The sequence below is a fragment of the Hylaeus anthracinus genome, unplaced genomic scaffold, assembly GCF_026225885.1.
Source record: "Hylaeus anthracinus isolate JK02 unplaced genomic scaffold, UHH_iyHylAnth1.0_haploid 4, whole genome shotgun sequence".
In the NCBI taxonomy this organism is placed as follows: Eukaryota; Metazoa; Arthropoda; class Insecta; order Hymenoptera; family Colletidae; genus Hylaeus; species Hylaeus anthracinus.
Window position 1 is genome coordinate 7,131,000 of NW_026535289.1, and position 21,700 is coordinate 7,152,699.

General features: G+C 44.1%; 1 protein-coding gene across 1 annotated transcript in view; it reads right to left on the bottom strand.

Annotated features, from left to right (window-relative positions):
- Window positions 1-21,700, bottom strand: part of LOC128894617 (discoidin domain-containing receptor 2-like) — a 170,723-nt gene that overhangs the window by 63,207 nt on the left and 85,816 nt on the right. Inside the window, exons 4-5 of the mRNA XM_054156461.1 lie at window positions 21,073-21,178; window positions 8,142-8,373 (exon numbers count right to left, since the gene is read on the bottom strand). Coding sequence (XP_054012436.1) covers window positions 8,142-8,373; window positions 21,073-21,178 — 338 coding nt within the window. The remainder of the gene's footprint in view (window positions 1-8,141; window positions 8,374-21,072; window positions 21,179-21,700) is intronic.

The window sequence follows — 21,700 nt, forward strand, 5'->3', positions numbered from 1 at the left end:
AGACGAGAAAAATAAGACGCGACGTAAACGGACAACCGTCGCACCATACTTAGAACGAGTCAGTGAGTTATACGAAAATATAATCCATCGACAACTTGTTTTTCGCGAGAATAATTTCTTAGGGTTTCTCGAAGCCGAGCTCCCGAGAATCGAACTCGTTGCCGCAACCACTTTACGCTTTGGCGTCGAATCTACTGCAACGACTAGCGCGTAAGACACTCGAAGCACTTAACCTCCTTAGGCCTGCTGTACATTGTAATGCACGTGGAGTTTAAGATCAATTCTTGGTAGAAAATACTCAAAATAATAGACGTCACGTATTCACAATTTATTTTTGTGTATAAATATCAAGATAGAGAAGGATATATGAAGATAAAAATAAGATAGATTATAGATCGATTACAAGTAGAGTAACGACACCGAGACGTCTGACCAGTATTGCTTAATACTACTTAATTTCTATTCCACTTCTGTCTTTCCTTATTGCACGGTGGCGGACTAAGGCGGTATCGTTATAATAATATTCATTAGTTATATGACACTATCATTCATAATCTATGATGAGGTAGTTAAGCTGAACTTTCACGCCAATCGATTATCGGATACGACAGAGAATTCGTGAAACCTAAAGCTGAAGACCTGAACTTACGGTATCTAGTATAGATAACTAGTGGGATACGATACCGCCCCAGAGGTTCTACCCAGTCTGGAAAGTCCAGGGTGTTCTAGTTGCGTTTGAGAGTTCGTGAGCTTCCAGGAGTTTCAAGGAGGTCCGAGGGAGTCTCTCGAGGACCCTAGACTCTCAGAGACCTCCATTTCCCAAGAATCTTTCGGTTTGCCTGGGACCCCCAGCAGCATTCCCGACCTCTGGAACTCACTGGACACCCAGGATCTCTAGAATCACACGAACTCCTCCCGACTGTCTCGGGACTGCTGAGAATCTCTGGACTCCTCGAATTCCTCGAGATTCCCAGGACCACACTAGCACTCACAGACAACGAAGCTCTGAAACTAGTAGGTAACCATGTCCCACAAGACTGGGATCGTACAAATCATTTCCTACAAGTCTAAGACTGGTGCAGATAAGAAAGGATCATAATATTTGGCAAAATTTATCATACCAAAGACTTACTCAAGAATTTTACCAACATTCGTTTTCCAGTAAGAAAGCCACAGCAAAAATAATGTATAGATCGACTAGGGTAGACTAACAAGGCAAGACCCGAATAACCTTACTTAAAAAACTCTATCGAGTCCTCCAGCAGACGAAACCCTATCCAATTCACTGTTAAGTGTCTAGCAGTCGACCAAACAAACGAAATCTCTTTAAAATTGCAACTACAGTTCGCGGATTGCAAGGACCAGTTTAGCTCATGAAATAACAAGGCTCGCCTCGCGAAAGGAAAGAAAAGAGCAATCCCATTTTCCGCCCACGGAATCGTCAATTCCCCGCTCGCAGCGTCCGAGCGAAATCTTTTTCGAGCGAGCAACCAGCGAGCGAATCCGGCAGTAAAACAGCGTGGCGCGTCTTCAACTTCGGGCTAACCATGCAGCAACGAGCGAAACCATTTCCTGCAGACTGCGGTCCGCAAATTGCACGGGTGTTTTCGCGAACTTACATCGCGGACCGTTGGCCGGAAAATCTCGTTTAATTCGGTGCTGCGCCGTCGATAGAATCCAGCCTCGGCAGAAATCATTCGAGAGACCGCGGTTAATTGCGACTGTTCGTTATTAAACTCGAGCTTCGACGAAAAAGGAGCCTCATTCTTGCGCTCGAGCGCCGCTCGACGCACGCGAGCTTGGATTTGTTGGGGAGGAAGGAGAAGCTTGTTGCCGCCTCGAGCCTTAATTACCTCTGGTGGTCTCTTTTGAAGCCGCGCTACCCGCCGTCTTTGGTCTCGTGACAATTATTATTACGCGGTGCAAGACTCGTGCAACTCGCGTGTACGCGCACAGGAGGTCCCCGTGGTGCGCAGCCAACGACAGGGCGACATTTTCTGGACCCCCTGGGCTACAGGTGCAGTGAGGGAAAATAAAGTTGCAGGAGGAGCTCAAGCTTTGCGAGCTAGAGTCGTAGCTTTGCGAGGCTGAGAACAATTGGAACTTGGTTGGATTGTTGAGTTACTGTAGAGATTGTTTTCTCGTCACTCTGTCGGAGGAATCGAGTGTGGTAATCTTTGGGTTCAGAGCGAGGAACAGAGATCAAGTAGGATAAAGTTACATGCTGCTTGTATGGTAGTAAGAAATAGCTCGTAAGAAATAGCTGCGAGAAGAGATCGTAAAGTGACAGGAATATCGATGGATAATCTGTTCCATTAGCATATTGTTGACCGGTCACGAGTCAACTCGTATTTGCACTTGCATTATCTGTTTCAATTTATGAAACCTAGGACGATATATAAAAATGTTATAGTTATGTAAGAGACAGATATGTAAAATATTTCATTTCAATTCATTATGTTGGTAAAATATAAATAAAAATTATTGAAGTTTATTTAGATTATTTTAATTTCACATTCAGTGTGAAATTGCCGGTCAACAATGTTAATGTAAAAACATCATTTTCAATACTCCTAAGAGCAAGTCTGTCTAGTCAGGATCTCTAGATGCTCCATCCTAGTGAAACTTGTCTCTCCAGACTGTGCCAACACTAAACCATAAAGAAGTGAATACTATTGTATACTACAAAGTTCTAGCTACTCTATTAGGAGTTCCCACAGTTTCGTGCTTGCTCCGATTCGAATGAATAAAACTAGCCTTAAATTAATTTTTAAAGGGTCTTCCATGCAACTCCTAAATCTCACGGATCGATTCAGCCTTCCAAACAGCACACGCGAAAGCTTTATCTTCATCTCTAGCTCGTGCGTGCGCCGAAACGCGGATGGCACTCGCGTGTTCTGAGAACTTAAGGCTTCCGGCTGTGGGACGCACCGTATTCGAGAGCGTTCGTTCCTCTTTTCTTTGGATAATTTCAGGGGAGAAAAAGGTCCGAGAAATTTCTGCCAGGCGGAACGGGAGACCGCGTGCACGGAGCTTTCCAGGGAAGTTCGCCGAAAAAGAAGAAATTCGGCTTCCGCCGACGGAACCGGACCGTGGAGGGATCACGTAGCCCAGAGAGTAATTAAGAAATCTTTTCGCCAGCTTTCGCAGGAAGGATGCTCCGCGAAAGGCCCACGAGATTAAAATCCATGCATTTTGTTTGCAGAAGTCTGGTTGGAAAAGATGGTAGTTCTTATCGGTGTAACATTCAACGATTTTAATTTTTACTCTAAGTCTTTTTCGGCGGAAGGAGTCAGTGGTGGTAGAAGAAGACTCGATCGCAATTTAGAACGATTTTCGCCTCGATTGTTTCACTTTATATGCAATCTCTGTAAGGAATTGCTCAGGAATCTCTTGTCTCGAAGGAATTTACCCATATATAGCTGTCATTTCCCAGCTGCGCGAACGTTTGCGTTACTATTGGCAGTTACAGACTGAATTTCTTTTCAGAAGAATTTGACTCGTGTATTTTAAAGTGACCTAAGTCCTCAACCCTCTATCGCGTGGTATATCCAACGAAGAACTCAATAGAAACAACTTTTGGAGGGTTATAGAATCTACTAGCGATGTTCTAAAAAAAGTGCCATCGTTTGTAGACCTCGCTACGCGTCTCCAAGCCGAGACTTGACACTTATCGACTTCCACATTCGTTGTAATTTTTCAATTTACAAGCAGGACGAGCGTCCACTAACGAGTCGAAGAAGACGATGAAGATGACTGGTGAAGACCAATAATTGGGTCAGGTTGATCGCGAATTAGTGAATATTCATAAGGCGAGCGGTTGGTCTTTGCATGAAATCATAAGGTTGAACGCATGACGAAGACATCATCGTCGTCTCGAGAAGCCACGAAGTTGTACAGTCCCCCGGTGCATTAGCGCCGGCGCGAGTGGTCCATCAATATTAATAAGGCAGTAACTGGACAGCGGATGTATAGAGACGCCCGATCCGATAACCCATTTGTTAAAAAAGAAAGCTGCCACCGCCCTCGACGGGGGAGGACGTGGCATTTTATTTTTGCACGGCGAGTTACCGAACCAGATCTTTTCGCGAACGTAAAAGTTTGACGGTACCGATGGTCGTCTCCGATAGCCCAAGGGATTTGCATTTACCGATGATATCTGCTGACGCGTGATTCGAGGAAAAATGCTCTACAAAATTGTTGAAATACTCGTTCCACGCTATCGCCTCTATCTTCGCACTTTGTTGCATTTTATTACTACGCGACTCGAGAAGTGGAGGATCGAGAGGATTTTAACTACTCTGGAAGTCACTCTCGTTACGGGGATTAAAGGATGAGGGTTCTTGGAAAGCAGGAGTCGTTTAGACTTTTCAATGCTAATATATGTGTAATATATTAAATTCGATTAAATTGACGTTTATTATATGACTTCGGTTGTGAATTGCTCTCCCTCCACGAAAGATTCCCCTTTACTGTCTTTTACTATGGAACAAAACTTGAAAATAAAACAGAATCAAAGATCACGTTCCAACCGTGCCATCTATACCTCTCAAACGTCGCACAGAGTAATATATCAGCGATCTAGCGGGACAAAACTCATGAGGTCCAATATCTCGGAAACTATTAGGCCGTCCGCAGACGAAGCTATTCAGAAGAAATGTAATTGGTTGGTGACTGAAATCAGAAACTAGTTACTTATTGGTTAGTAATGATTTTGAACATTTTTACAAAAAGCATCTACCGTTGTCGTAGTTAAATTAATTATTAACAATACTTATTATTTAAACAATGATGGGGAATATGATTTTGCTGTGATGATAATGTTTCACGAATTATTTTCACCCGGTTGTTGTTCGCCCTTCCCCTTCTCTACTAACAATTAATTATACCTTACTTTTTGGAATATTATTTACGTTTTCCGGTGAAAAGGATATTCTATTATCGATTTATAATATCCATAAACACATTTAGAACATTTCGAAAGTTATCGTTTGTCCCGCTAGATCGCTGAAATATCACATTGTGGTCGATTACCAGTGGATCACGCAGATCGTGATTCGGGTCGTGTAGACAGCGATGGTATCAGCGCCGAAATTAGGCTACACGCGAAATCACCGAGTGGAACACGCGACACTGTCAACGATGGGGCCGCGTGGGACGTTACATTCCCTTGGCACACGTTAATCCTGGCGCACTTGGTCTATCAATATTAATAAGACCCTAACCGCGCGGTAGAGACGCAGATATCGGGTGGCCAATTTGCCTGATGGTTAGCGAAGTTTCTTTCGCTACGCTTTTCGAGACGTATCGTCTGCTGGTAGGATCGTAAAGCCAGAATCGTTTGCGCATTAATGACCGTCACGTCACCGTTGAATCGCCCCCGAGGGCACCAAGGCTGGCTGAGGCTTAAAGTGTCGTAATAGCAACGCCGACGAAGTTCATAAACACTGTCCGACGTAAAGGACGATAACTTGAGCAAAAACGTGCCGTGTCGCTCTTGGCTAGCTTCTTACGAGTCTCTTAGCGAGCACCGAGTACGAGCCATGTATCGATTCTACTTTCGACGGGCACTTGTTACAACAGCATTGGTATCTAACGTTCGATTTCCTTCGTCGAGGCGCTTTCAATACTTTGATAAGCCAGCTAATTGGACGACTAATTTATTTCGAGACTTGCTCGGGAATAAGTGGGGCTATTTATAGGAAGGAGTCGATCTCTATTTATGTGGTCAATAATTTACGGAGGGGCGAGTCGAGAGGGTGAAACGAGAAATAGACGATCTCTGAACTCGCGGTGCTTGGTCGAGGGGTATTTTATTTTTTCCGAGTTGGGATGAGATATCACGTTAACCATCTGCAGTTATATGTATAAATACGATCAACTTTGCATTAACTTGATCTACATATACTGGTATTCAGATTCTTTGGTTTTAGCGAAGTTAGAGGTTTCTGTTTAATCATATGGGTAATACGTATCGAGTCAAGAACTCTCATCTACATATGGGTCAATGGACAGTGACGTTTTTGAGGATGTATTGAAGCTGGATAGCCCGGCTAACGTCGCCTTCTAAATGTCAAGGGCTGAATAGCGCGGTCCTCGACATATGCTATGCATCCTCGTGAAGGGCTCTGAACGATGGAGAGCGACTCGCAGTCGCATAATACTTTATCGTAAGCTACTGAAATATTTTAATCCCATAATGCTTCACTGCTAAAATGCTTCGCAAACAATTGTTTCACATTTGATCGTAAACAGTTCTCAAGGAACAAATTCTGAAGCTGAGCTACTAAACAAAATGAACCTAGATACGATGAATTCCATGTAATTCCATGTGATTTCTAAATATCTCCAAACATAATTGGAAAGCTTTCACGAGTATACCTCTAACAGTGGACGAGGTACATCATGCATAATCGAAATTTTGCCACTTTCGTCCGATCTCCGAGATTTTCCTCCCAAAAATTACAAGAAGAGCGAGGTAAAGTTAGGATCAGCCAGTGCTCCACGGTGGAGGATCTACTCGCGAAATTCACGAGCGGAAAGCCTAAAGGGTTCCGCCTTTCAGCTCGACAAAGTGGCGCGCACTGTCGGTACGAAATTAGCTTACGGATTCGCGATAAGCGGCTTACGCTTCGAGCGGGATAATCCTCCTCGGCCGGTCTTCGATTCTTGATCGTCAGGCGAACGCTTTGAGCTCGCGGTTCTCACGCGCGTACGCCCCGGGCGCGAGCGAGTTCCACGCCTCGAGGGCCCACCACCAGGAATAACAGTCTCGCCGCCTTAATCGGGATGGAATTATTATTCCAGGCCAATGACCAGCTAGCGGCCAATTTGAAATCAGTTTCGACTATTCCGGGGCGGCAGCTGCACGCGCGTCGATCGCAGACCCGGGAGCAGATGCGCGAATCGCCCGCGATAATATTCATAAATCACGATACCAGCCGCTTTTTATCACTCACGGCTGGCCGTGCACTTTCGATCGCGATTTGGCTACTGTGGAACGGCAACGATCCGTAACGGCTATTTTGGGATTTTCTGCTTTGGGACGCTTCTTAGGAACGTGAATTTCCTGCGATCCGTTTCAGGGATCTTTTCGAAATTTAGATATGACGCAGCAGTGTATGTGGAATTAGGGGGGATTTAAGTCATCAATTTCCTGATTTTCAGTTTGTTTATGATGCGTGGTATTTTGGGTCCCACAGGGATTTTTGGGTTTTATACTCGAGTTGTGGAGTTGTTGAAATTAAAATTTCAGAAAGCTAACCTTTCACAAGGTTTGAAAACAGGTAAACCCCCAAGGACCCTCGGTTTATTGCCCCTATTTCGAGAACGTTGGGGAAACAAAAGGGTAGTAGGACGAAGGCAGAATATAATCTTGTTAAGGTAATCATTATGCGGAATTGGAAATTCGGGGTTTAACTGTTGTCTAAATTACAATACATAGAGAGGTAGATAGTGAAACTCTTTTATTGTTGCAAATGGCACCATCGAATGGCCATGGGACCTGCCGATGTCGATTATAGACCCCATTGAAACAATATAACGCGAGCTAGGTCCGTTGATCGTAGTAGCAGGGCACGTGGGTCGATTACCTGAATACGAGCCGCACCTCGTTAACAGTTTATTATGATGCCAATTATAAAACTTCGACCCTGGAGATAACCTCATCTCGCGGGGGTAGCTTCAAGAAATACGCTCGTATTTTCCAGACTTTTGCGGACAGATGGTGACTCGAATAAAAAAAAATTGTTTATATCCCTAAAAAGGCTCTTTAGTCACGTAGAAACTTTAGATTCAACAAGCTAATCGTTCTCGTTGGAAATAAAAATGGTATATGAATTCAGAACTGTCTAAAACAGTCAGAATGAAATGAAATGTATGTGTACAGCTTGTTTTCACTCAAACAAGATGTTCTTCGGTAAAATGATGACTTAAAGGGTCTCTAATTTCACGCAAACTACGTCATACTTCCATTGAAACGAAGTCTCTGATGTCGAGACCGCACAGAGCGATCGATTCGCAGTGGAGTGATTCGTGTTCCGTTTCGATCCACGACGACGTCGAACGGCGAGCGGATCTAAGCGATACGCGACAAAATCGCGGGCGAATTAGCTAATGGACGCTGCGATAAAGGCACTCACCTCTTTCCCTTTGATATCTCTGTATCGAACCCACTTGCCCAGACGCGGTCGCCAGTACTCGAGGAGATACGCCTCCGCGTACTCAACGCCCAAGCCGTTCCCGAAGCGACCTTGGGTAGCGGTACCAGTGATCAAATGAACCGTATGGAGGTCGATCTCCAACCATTCCCGGGCTTCCTGGGTGATCTGATTCTTGGGGCACCATGCGCCGCCAAGATTCTCCGCTTTTAACCTGAAACAAACGAAGCGTCTTCAGTCTTGGGAAAAGAAATAGGTCTCAATTGGTTAAGGGTATATAGAACAACATAATTTCAAGATGACTTGAAATCTACTACTGTTTTGGAAGCAATTGAATTGGATACCGTGCTAGTCGGTCGAATGGAGACACGTTTAATTTGTTTAATTTGTTTGCTATCGACATTTTTCGTAGGTGACGTTCAAGTCGAAGTAAGAACGATTCGTGAAAGCGTTGAGTCGAATTCCATCTTCGAGCGAAGTTCGGCGAAGAAGGTACTAATGAAATCGTAGCATTCTTAAATCCCGAAGGTAAGGTACAAAAGGAAATTAAACAAGACACTACGGTAGGGATCGTAACTTTAAACCCGTTCCGAAGAAGTTTCCCGTGTCGGAGCAAAGAATAATCGGACAGAACATTCCTGAGAAGATTCCTCGAACTTCAACGACTCGATCTATCCTCAGACATTCGCAGTTCGCCTGCTTTTAGCGTGGTTTTCAATACTTTCCGAACGTAACGAATTAATTAAGCGCCGGGGTGTATAATCGTTGGTCGACGCCTTTGCATTTTTAACATTTGTAACTATCCTAGATTTTCATCCTTTTAAATTCACCATTTTTAAACGAATCATCGGATAACATCGCTCCATTTTCCCGAAAAGAAACTTTAATTGGAATTAGCAGCCCTTCGGTATAATCTCTTCTTGCGCGAAACAAATCGTGAAATCTCCGAAAACGCGTCGCCTAATCGAATTCCGTCGAATCGCGAGGAAGTTAATGAACCGTTCGCGGTTCTGTGCGAGGGGGCGAGAAGCGAATTACCGATGGAAATCGCTGAGCCCGTTAGTGGGAGGGGAAGAAAATCCTCGGAGGGCCTAATTCTGTCTTTAAAATGGCATGAAGATTGCGGGAGCCTCTGCTCTCCCCGCGGAAAAATTGAATTATCCGAGGGTATCGTAATCGCGAACGTCGTCGACGTTTCCACGACGACAATTAAGGAACAAACGCAAATATTCCCGCTGTACACGTTGTTAAGGCACGCCTGGAAATATTCGGGTAATGAAGAATAATGCGCGACACTAAAACAAACTCCGGGGTCGCTTAAACCTTCAAGACGTTCGGGACATAGCCGCACCCCCTCGATGCTATTCAGCTCGCACCTTCCAAAGGATATACCTACACGTATATAGGTATACCGTGGCGGTACGACCAGGAGAAGCTTCTCTCTTAGCCAAGCATTTAAACGGTCCACGCAATTAGGGAAGGCGCTTCGCGCCTCATCTTTTATTCATGTCGGCTCCGGTCGAGCGCTCGCCTTGCTTTCGACCCCCAAAGATTAAAACCGAAGCACGGCCAGCGCGCCGATGCCTCGGCTACAACCTGGACATATTAAATGGCCAGGTTGCACCTTCGATCGACATCACCTGTACGTCAGGATGCACCGGCTCCCGGGACCGCTCCCTTTCTCGTCTCCTTTGTTTTTCTTTCGCCTCCCTCGACATGGTAATTCTCGTATCTTGGGTTACTTGTACGTTTACCTTGCGGTTTCGTCGGGGTCATTATTCTTCTCGCAGCCCTCGCGACACTCGCTCATTGATTACTTTCCCTTCTTTTTCGTTGCTTATATATTTTTAAACAAAATGGCCCTTTCGAGGCTCGCTACCGTGACGATGTGGAAGTCTTTTGAGGATCAGTATTATTGGGAAGTATAGTTTCAAAGGATAAAATAAGGAAAGGTGCGTATTGGTTGGTTATTTGTGAAACATCTGTGAATTTAAATGTCTTTTGCATTGAGAAATCTATGTGTTTTAAACGGTGGTTAAACAGTACGTACAAACTATATACAGTTCATTATTTTGGCGTTGTAAAATATACTTTAGTATGAAATATTTCCAACTATAAAAATAGACGAAAGAACCGTAAACGGATACATTCACGTCTAACCCGATAACTTTCTACTTTTCCATTTCTGGCAATTGTTTGTAACAAGTATCAACGAGAGAACCTGGTGGAATATTCCTAAAGTTTCGGGTTCCGTGAACTTCGCGGCCAGGTAGTCCCAAGGGCACGGAAGTTTCGCGAGGGTTCGAGGTTCTCCAGGCGTTATGATTATTCTACTCGTTTTTAATTTCAAATGAGCACTCCCGCGCGTACGTTCGCTGTTTGTTTTTTAATGACGATTGAAATTACTTCACTTTCGCAAAGGGAGCCGAGCTAAAGAGCTTGAAAATTGGAGCTCTGGAGCGTTCCGAGTTCTTTTCCAGCAGCGTCTCGCGTTTATAGCTCTGCCCCGAATGAAATGAAGACGTCCTGCGGGGCGGATGCGCGTGTTAAGGGTTCACGTGACGAAGGTGATTTTAAAAGTTTCGTGGTATCACTTATACCGCCCACTATACGGGTTATCTACTCTGGGTTTCATTGAGTGGTTAAACTCGCGATTCTTTCTTCTACGGCGCGCTAAACACGTGCAAACTTAAAGGTGTAAGATTTCTCTAAGAAGTTCAGGTTGGAGGATCCTCGAAAATGGTCATTTCAGGTGGTCTTTGTCGAGTCGCAATTTATTACTTAACGTAAGAAAATAAGGCCACCCCGTATACAGTTTTCAGAGTGCCAGTAAAATCTTATCGCGCGCTATAATCGATACCGATCACTCATCGGGTGCCATTCTTAAAAAACACCGCGAACCACCGTCCTATATAATCAAGTCTACGAGTCGCGTGGGAGTCGACATACTCGAACGGGTGACACCGAAAAAAAGGGGAACGGTGACAAGACCTTTATCAGTTCGCAGGGAATATCGACACTCGTATCTCCCATAGATTGAGGCGAGTCCAGTTTATCTAAACTCGTTTCACCTGACTGCTCGTCCCCCAGCTAGCCCCCATCTATTTACTCGATGGGGAAACTAAGATAATTTGCAACGACGTTCGAATTAATGCACAACCGCGTGATTTTTTTAGCCATCCGTATGGGATCTCTAATAATCGTGCTTGCCGACTACCGATGTGCGAGCGATAACGCGGGGTACCGTCAGGAACGTTCCTAGGGCACATGTCCGCGAGGTGGCATCTGTCGTTCGTTGCTCCCTACTTTTGGAAATATGTGTTTATTCATTTTTTCAGACACTTCCTTGGAAAGTGGCTGCACCAAATTATGAAGCATGTTTATTATAAAGCTTCATATACTTTTCTTAAATTACTTTACTTAAGGTCACGCCAAATATGAGGTTATTAGCGACTACGTCAATAATTACAATTTAATTATAATTTATCTAACATGTTATATTTCATTAATATCTTGACTAATTTGAGAAATTCATTTCTGTTGTTAAGGACTGTCTGTATACTGTTTAAAAATTTAACACTTAGAAGCCTGATTTTCCAAATTCAACTTTGTTCAAAAGAACATTATGCAATGCACATACATACAGCTAAATATAAAAAACAAACCAATTGCATGCGTGCAATTCGATTTGAAGGTCCGGTATTTGAAACTTAGGGCGTATAAGGGTTAAACGCTATTCGATCGTGTTGTATTCCCAGGCATTCTTCAATTAAATATTTTACTGTAAGATGCTCGTCACAAAAGTTGCATAATGGTAGCTGTGATTCAGTTATTTTGTAGCAATGAGTTAGACTTGTGTGACTAGCTTCATACGTATTTGTTGACTGTATTCTCAGTTCAAAGATATAATTTCTATTTACAGAAGTGAAAAAGAAAACGTTTTTTCACCTTCGGTTGTTTTACAGTCATCGTCACTGCTTTCTCATTTTCAAATCCTATGTACCATCAAGCGTTTTCTCTATTGCTCGCCTTATTTTCCATTCTGCGTTTAATCCCATTTGACAATCGTTTTATTTTATTTTTGCCAAGCAATATTCGAGGCAATAGCAGCGTCGCGGCTCACCGTCCCTATAATAGTCGCGGCTGCTTTCGCAAGATTTACAACACGCGCGGTAGAAGTACCTCTTTATCCTTAACAACCGGCTCGGATGGACTGGTTTCCTGTTGTTGGAACAACGGACAAGAAGGCACGCCGATACGAGGTAACGACGACACGGTGCGCCGTTCGACGAGCGGCACCGCAACCTGCAATTCCAAGAGGGAATAATAGACAAACGGTCGCGTAGGTCGACTTTATGGTGTCAGCCCGATACCTAGCGGAGACACGCGTAAAACTCGCCGTCGTCCTCTCGCGTGGGACGTTAATGTTAATTGTTATTATTCGCTATTAAGAACTAATTGATATTAACCGTCTTACGCGTGTTTTTCCGAGCTGCGAACGGAAGGGGACCGGTTGAGTTGTGGGTCGGTCTCGCGACGCGGCCACTTGTATGCAAAATCAGCATGTAAAAAGAAATTACGGTAGAAAATGTTACAAATACGTGCAAATTTTATGGACACTTCGCGTACACTGTGTACCAAAAGTTTTGAGGGGTCAACAGTAGTTCCTTGATTTTAGGACAGTGGAGGATCCTGTTTATCTCGAATCGAGGGATGGTAGAGAACGTTTTCAAGATGCATCACATATTTCTTCTAGAATCTTCATCGACATATGTTCTTAATTATTCTTTTCTTTCTGGTTGTTATAAAGAAACGATTATCAATTTATTATTAAGTTCAGATAGATCGTCCCCGTATCAAAACTTTTGCACGACAGTGTACGAGTAAATGCTTTATCACCTCGTGTCCAATTTGAACACCTCTCGCACACTTCCACCCATATCCTATTTGCCGGTTTAACGTCCTCCGTCGCGCGCCATTATCGTTCAAGTTATTATTAGCGTCGCGAGTGATAACGTCCCGTCACCGACCCCCTCCATTTTTGTAACTTTTGTTTCACCCGCTATTTAGCCGCGTTATGTCCGCTTACATCCTACACGTGCCATTTAGAATGTCTTTTTGCGACGCTCGGGAAAGCATCGCTCGTGGCGCGCTGTGTGGTCCCCGGTTTGTCGAAAAACGACGATCGAGAGACGCATGTCGTCTTCCATTGCGTTGGAAGGATGGGGCGAGGGGTGGACTTTGTTTCGAGCCTTCGAAAATCCTCTGCCACCGTCGGGGACGAATGACGGACGGACGGCGTTAAATTGAGCGCAACGGGGAGATACACCGCGGCGGATTTAAATTTTCCATCGCGTTAACCGCTTCTGCATTCGGCGAAATTAGCGGGGACGTGACACCGTCTGGCCACTATCTCGACGTTATACCGGGCCTTGTATTATGCAAACCGTTTGGCCAGGAGAATTGACATACGGGGCAGGGCTCGTCAGCCTCAGACACCGCACACGTATGGAAAAAACGGAATTCCTGCTTGGGGGCTTTGCTCGATGATTATTCAAGTCTGCACTTGGGTGCTTCGAAGGCTGAGTACGTTGAATTGCTGTGGCAAACCTGTCGAGACACTTGATTAATATTATATTTTTCGTTGACATTCGCCAGATTAAATTTAATTGTGAGGTTTAGCTTGTCTGTTCTTCCATGAACTTTGGTTTGGGGGTGCTCTGATCTTGTTTGAACGTAATTATGGTAAATAAGATGCATTAATAAAAAAATATTGCCGTGTAAGAAAATGAAAATTAAATAAACTGTACGATTGACATAATTGAAAAAAAAAGTACATACAAAAAGGATACCTGCGGTTACATTAGTAAGCAGGTGTATAATGAGATAAAGTAAATGTAGACTACATCCTTACAAAACTATAAATGTCATTTCAGCTATGATAGCGATATCCGATGGTACGTTTAGCAGTCCGTCCGAGATTGAAGCTTTGCAACGCAGCCACGTTTCCACCATTATCTTATGTCTTCCCTCGACTTATCACTGGTCACCAATCTTTACCAATCGAGGAAGCATCCTATAGTAAAATATACACTGCTCCAAGAAAAACCCTACAATTTTTTTTCAACACGTAATAATACATACTTACAATGTAGCGATGGTCGTCGCGACAACGACCCGATATCACGTTTTAGGATATCCAACCGATAAGACCGAAGCTCTGCAATACAGCCACGTCTCCTCTATTACCTTTTGTCTTCTTCCGACTTTTCACTGAACACCGTGTAATCTTTACCAATCGATAGTACATCCTTTAGCAAAGTGGCGCGCTCCAAGGGAAGCTTTGCCATTTTCTCGACACAATGTGTTCGATCAAGCAATTCATACCCGGAATTTCGAGTCAAGTTACGCGGCGGAGTGTAGATACCCGAGGATGGCGATAAGATTAAAGCTCTACGGTGCAGCTACGCTTCTTCGACCATCTTTTGTCAGGTGAGCAGAGATGGGCACCGTTTTACACGTAAATGTATGGGCGTTTAGAGCGATAAGTAATATCATTCTAGAATTTCAGGCATAAGCTTCATTCGTTAAAACAGAATTTAGGTCAAAGCTATTACAAGTTAAATTGAAAAGAAAACATTTTGTAAGGATGCTTTTTAGTGAATATTTTATGCTAGCCTAGTATACTGGTATTTATATTGCAATTATGAACAGTTAATGCAATCTAACGAACAGTTTGCAGCGACGAGTCGCAAAGAAACAAATAGAGACACTTGGCATTCAGAGTTAAGTGCCGTGACAATGAGGCGATATCACGACCAGAGGATATCTACTAAGATTGAGGGAACAGTGTAGCCACACCTCCTCGGTCATGCAATAAACGTTATCGCGAGACACAGTACACCGAGGTGGTTGCCTCCTTAAGAGTCCCCCCGTCGCGTTTCATGGCGAAATCAAAAAGACATTCCCGGCACTTAGCAAACGAACTTTTCCCCGGTACCACCCCGTCCCTCTCCGCTTTATCAGCGGGCTCGCCATCGGGAGAGGATGTACCTATTCTCCCAGGCTGGTATTGCTTCGTGGAATTTCAGAAGCCCCGTTTATTGAACACCGTGGAAAGTCCCGTTTCCGTACGATCTGATACGGTCCCCGAGCAAATTGAATTCCGGTTTTTCGATTCTGTATCAGCGAAACGTGTGCAACGAATAATAGCGACGGTGACACGGTCTTCTTAATCCCGAATTATTCTTTCCCGGGATCGTGTTTCGCCGCGAAATTCTTTGTTTTTTCAACGGAAGGACGATTTACCCGCGATCGAACGAGATTTCTGGTTCGCGTTTTTAAAAGGAAAGCTCTCGGGAAAGCAAACGTTCCCAAACCATCAGTCTGTTCCGCCGCGAATACAACGCATTTCGAAGAAAAATATTTGCTGAAAAATGTAGTTAAGATATTTTCCTTTAGCAATTTCTATTATTACGCGGTTTACAGAAATTCTTTACAGAGTTCGCGACTGTGTACGGAATTTCTATAAAATTTAATTTAAGAATGGTTTGTTCGCGTAAAATGAAATCAGAATCACAAGTGGTTTCAAAAGTTCTTCCTCGGATTGACGCTCGTAGACTAAGCAGTCCCGTTCCCAACGGGTTAAGGAACACGTTCGAGAACCCAAGTGAATATCAACGACCTATCTTGACCTGAGACAAGGGTTAAGGGAATAGATCGAAAATAGGATTCACCGAGGTATCGCCTGACGCGAGTGTGTAATCGAGAATAAAGCGGCGTCGGCCCTCATGGTCGGGACTCTTATCTTCGCTCTCTAAATTACAGTGTATCAAGTAATAGCTTTAAAAGCCATTACTGGCATAAAAAAAACTTTACGAGCCGCCGCGTTCTTTGCCACGCGTTAGCGCATTTCTATCTCGTCGCCATCGCCTCGTATCTTGACAGAGTTAATTTCTTCCCGTCGCTGGACCGAAGAATTGCATCCTCTGTGATCTTAAAAACTGCATCGCGGTAAAGTGTTTTCATCGTTGCTATTTGCATCTCTTCAATGGCAAATTACACATTTGAATATCTTTCCTCTGTCGCAATATTTAAATATAGCAAAACAAAACTCTTGGTGGTACTTACAGTCAATCCCACAAATATTCGTGATCTCTATGTCTATTGAACAAGTTTGACTAAACTTGAATAATAGTTTTGATATTGTAAAATTAATTTTTCATTATAAATATGTATATAAATAATCTTATACATGTATATATTTATATGTACATCAACATATTTATACAAATGTACACTTAGAGAAACGTCAAGCCTACCATTTAATTTAAACAAATTTCTTGGATAGATATAGAGGGCACGAATATTTATGAGACTGATTGTAGATGATTATAGTATATAGTATTTCATGTTGCAATTAATTTCTAGTTTGTAAAGACTATTTATAAAATTGCAAAATAAGTTTCACTACACGCTTACATGCTGAAACTTTTCTAATATCCTCAAATGACCCTCAATACAAGTTGCAACAACACGCCGAATAAACTTTTGTAAAGAAGCTCGATTCTTAAGGTTTTCCGCAACACAACGGTGTCCAACATCGCGATAGTAATAAAAATTCTATAAATAGAGTGCTATCGCGGTAGTCGGTGGTTTTCTTTGAAACCCCAAGTGTAGCGTTTCCAGTTACCCCGGCGGTGCATTCAACCCGGTAATTGCAATTGAATTCGTCCGGTTGAATCAGCGTGTACATTATCGTTCGAGTGAAAATTCGTCGTCGCGAGTAACTTACCTTTTGATTTCTCAATCGGTAGCAATTTCGTTGAACGGGGTCCCCCGCCAGCATCTTAATTGCGCCCATTCTGGGAACAGCGTTCAACGTGGAAACGCGAGCAGGGGGTGGAGAAACGAGGAAGACTCTCGCGAAAGAACCAGCGGCTGCGAGATATTCTTAAAGCGAGTAAAAAGCAGCCGAGCCGAGTCGAGTGCTCGCTTTCTTGCGAGCGCGGCACACTCAAAAATTGTTGTGTATTCCGTACAGAAAGAAGTCGTTTCACGCTCCGTAGGAAACCGTCTCCGAGGCAGTTTTCCCCTCCGACCCCCCTGGCAGACTTCGGTTCCTCGCCCCTTCGACGAGCTTGTCGAACTTTCCGCTCAATGGCCCACTTTTTTTCACTTTAATTTTCAACCACGCGAAAAAGCGTCTTCGGGGGATTCGTTCATCGATCACTCGGCGAGCCGCAACCAGGAAACACGCTATCAAATTAAATTATCGCGGCAACGTTACCATTTCACCGCCGCCCCTTAATGAATGACGTTGGAATACCGTTTAATTAAATTATACAACGCGAACGTGTTTGACATTCGGACGAACTTTTCCTCCCCGGCGAAATGACGCGGCTATTTTTTTTAGTTCCACCCCGGGACCACAGGGTTTCCGAATTTTTCTACAGGCCATCGCGGGGAGAAAAAAGAATTTTTGCGCTCGGGATTGAACATGGACGGAACGTTTCTAATTAAAGGAAACATTGCGAGATTAAATACTTTTGGTGTTCAAGGGGAGCTCCGAAAAATGATGTTTATAGTCCCCCTCGGGGTAGCGAAATTGTTCAAATATAGCGGAATAAGGAAAATGTTACTCTGTTACGCAAACAAAGATGGATAATCTATTGTTAGGTGCGAAAGAATACAGGTGGACAGTATGCTTCTCAAGGATGATCGAGGAGGACCGAAATGACCTACGAAATGATCAATTATTCGTCGCTACATATGAATCGAAGTTTTCCTCCGACCTAGACGACCACAGTCGCCGTCTGCTTCTAAACCGAGTCCTAAGGTCGTGACCCACCGCTCGCAGACTCCACTTCTGTTCGTCCTGGCCGCGAGGATACCGCTTGGTCGGCCACGAATACGAGGCGTCCGGTGCAGAGCATCGTCGGGGCGTTCTTTTTCCTCTCGTTACTCGTCGGCACATCAGCCATTCTAAGCACCTTCGCCCGAGGTCGCGGTGTATTAAATTAGACGGTGACGTGGACGAGCGAAGGAGGCTCTTGGAAGCGACGCGGGGGCGCCCCGGAGCTCATCAAGAGTCAGAGGCCCATTCAGCCGGTCATTGTCTGCGGTAATGGAATGTATTAATATCGGAGAGCCCGCGGGGCCGGCAACCGACGCTCCGTGTTCCTCGTCGCTCCGACTGGCTTGGCCCTCGCTTCGAGTTACAACCGCGGCCTGTAGAGCGGATATGTCCCGTGGGATGGAATATTCGTATAAACCGCTGTTGCGCTGCAACCGCCTGTGAACACTGGACCCTACGCATTAATATCTAAACGCCGGGGATGAGCGACCCCGTGGAACACGGGGGAGCAACGGAGAGACCTAACATAGACCGGGGTAGCCGGGATACCAGAGAGAAAGGGAGAACCAGGCGCACGCGCTGCCATTGCATCTCGTATTCATGCGTTGCACTGCTCTGGCTACGAGAGGCGTTACATGGCGAACCCTTTTGCCACCGGCACAGGTGTAATATTCTTTTTACGGCTACGAGGCGACGTCAAACATCCTTTCATGATAATTGTATCAGAGGGCTGCAGCCACTTCGGACGAGGATGGTCATTGCTCCGCACTCGAACAGACTCCGCTTCGTGGAACAGGAATGGGGAGGTTTGATTCATCGTGGTTGAGAGTTCTTGGCTAGTGGAACCGAAAGTCTTGTAGTATTTGGTGTCATTAGGTTAGTAAGAAGTTAATGTCAGTTTTCGAACTTTCAAACATTGACGCTTAGTTTTGGGATAACAGTTCAATTTATTCTATTTACGTTCCGATATCATGCTGATAGGTACGCTTTTGTCGTTACTGTTAATTTGTCCTCACTTCGAGTTATTTACTTCGCAATAGATACTAAGCAAGTTCGTGTGATATTCTCATATGAATATAAACTGAGTCATAAAGCTGCAACTGCGACTCGTAATGTCAACGATGCATTTAGAGAAGAAGATACCGTAAATGAAGGCACGGCACAGGGTTGGTTGAAAAAATTTCGTCGACAACGGTCAATTGAAGACACTGATTGCAGCTAATTCACGAACAACGGTTCGACAACTTGTACAGGAGTTGAGCGTAAGCTACGAAAAGTGCTACAAAAGTCAAAGAAGCTCGTAAAATGGGTGGCGCGTGAGTTAAGCATAGACCGAAAACCGACATTATTTTCCTATAATACTAATAGATAATTTTTATCGATCACGGGTAACGTCGCGACGAGGAGAACCCTTGTCATTGGTCGATAAACTCCGTTTTTGCCGTAGGCGCGTCACGCATTGCGATGAATATGAACGAGCTTTCACGCATTCGATCAACGCGGGATTATCGAACTATCCGATGGGGAATTAATTGCGAGTATCTGTCGCGGATAAACACTCCCTCGAAAGAAGGGAGTAAGTATCAATTACAAGGCGAAAGGACTCGTGCCCCGGCGCGAAAAACCGCTGTACACGCAGCCGGTGATTTAATTGCACGTTGTTACCCAGTGGAAATTTATTCTTCCTGGAATATGCATTAGCCGTGCGATTAGAATTCATCAACTTTCTCGCGTGCCAACGTTGAATCGAATCGTTCGTTATTATTTTATCGCTTTTCTTTTCGCGTGCGGCGCGACAGTGAGAAATGCGGAATAATTGCCGCACGCTTTCGCATATAAAATGGGAAAAGATCCGCGACGGGAGCCCAGATTAGAAATAATTACTCTCGCACGCTCTGCTCTCTTTGTTTACGCGAGATAACGTCTTTCACTGTGCGCACGCATACCCGATAAACCGGATTTTACGTATTAACGAGTCGGCAACCGGGGCGACGCGACGCGTTTTTAGTATTCATGGCGACCGCGTCGCGCGTAAACGACACAATTAATGAGTCCTGAAGTATTAATTCCGTTCCCGTGTTTCCAGCGATTAAAGCTGGCTGCTTGTTCCGCCTCGTTCAATTTCTTCGATATTCTCGTTTTTTCGCCAGCAAATCGCGTCCCTACCTCGAACGAGACGAGAACGATGTTTTTCCGCGTGGACGGCAACAATGTGTACATGATTTATCGAATAACTGTTCAGACTACACTTTTTTATCAACGAGTATGCGGGGTGCTTATGGAAAATGGAATTTCTTGCGCTAAAAATGAGCTGGGAAATTATGGAATAAATTTCGGCCGTTGTTTTCTAGACATTTAATGTTTAACACGTTGATCAACACGTAAATATTTCCGAGCATTTCTATGTTCTTATTTATGTTATGTAGTATTAAAATCTGCAAGGTACGCAAAAGGTACGTTGTATCCTAAACAAGGCCAAGGAATCTTCTTTTCTTTAAAAAAATAACAAATTCATCTCACTTCCTGATCGTGCCCTTCCGAGACTACCGAGTCTCCCCAGAGTATCCATTCTCAAAATCCCTATAAATCGTCCTCGCCATCCGATCCATTCCCATTTGAAAAATGAATCTACTCCCCACAAGAAATACCTGAACATCTCGCATCCCCTATTTCATGCATCACAAAATCACTGCTATTCTCGCCTCACCCCATAACCCCGTAGGTCTCGATCGACCTACTCCCGACGCCAAACTGCTCGCCATTATACCGGCACCGTTTGTTACGAACATGCCTCGCAAAATCCATCGTTACAACAGCTATTGGCAGATACAACTTGGCGTGTAACGCCGTCGTAAAGACGCAACGCAACTCCGCCCTCCGAAGGGAATCTACGAGAACCACCCCTTCGTCTAGGTTCCAAGGTGTGTCGTTGTCCTGGTCGATTACGATTCGATGGCGCATAGCCAGCGCAACAGAAGGTACCGGGTAGATACGAATGACGAATGGTTAGGTGTATCGAGAGAGCGGGGCTATCGAAAATGAAAAAGCGTCGCTTACCGTGCTAGGTGCGGACCGACGTTTCCTGTGTCGAAGGTAGAGCTGGCCGTGATATCCGCGTCCGGAATCGCACCGGATTCCATGCCGAGCGGCGCGATGCATTGGGCTGCAACAAAACAGGTCTGCGTGTTAGGGAGCACTTTGCCGGGTTTGGATAAAAAATATAGAATTAATAATAAAGGTGAGTTGCTATTGCGACGAAATTCGATCGATGCGGGAGCTTGGTAAAATTAAATTGCATGTGTAAACGTATTGTTTTTAATCTTTACATGGATTGAATTAATATTTCGATTCTTATTATTATTTTTCGTTTTTTATTTCTGAATCTTATAAACTTTGTTGGTTTACATTTATACTCTATAAATAGGTACGACTATTTTCGAAGACACCGTGCGATGTCGCTTTTCCGTTACATTAGGAGACATTGGAATGCTGCTAAACGATAACACGTTCTTTTAAGGAGTCCCAGTTAAATATTTCGAGCACTCGTCTTCGGGCCTTTCTGATCTATCTTCGTCCTATCTGAATATAAGAGAAAAATAGTACTACGTAAGTGAACCTAGATGCCAATAAATTAATAAAACTGTGTCGTAAATGAAAGCCAGGAAAAAAGAAGGAAACCTTAAGT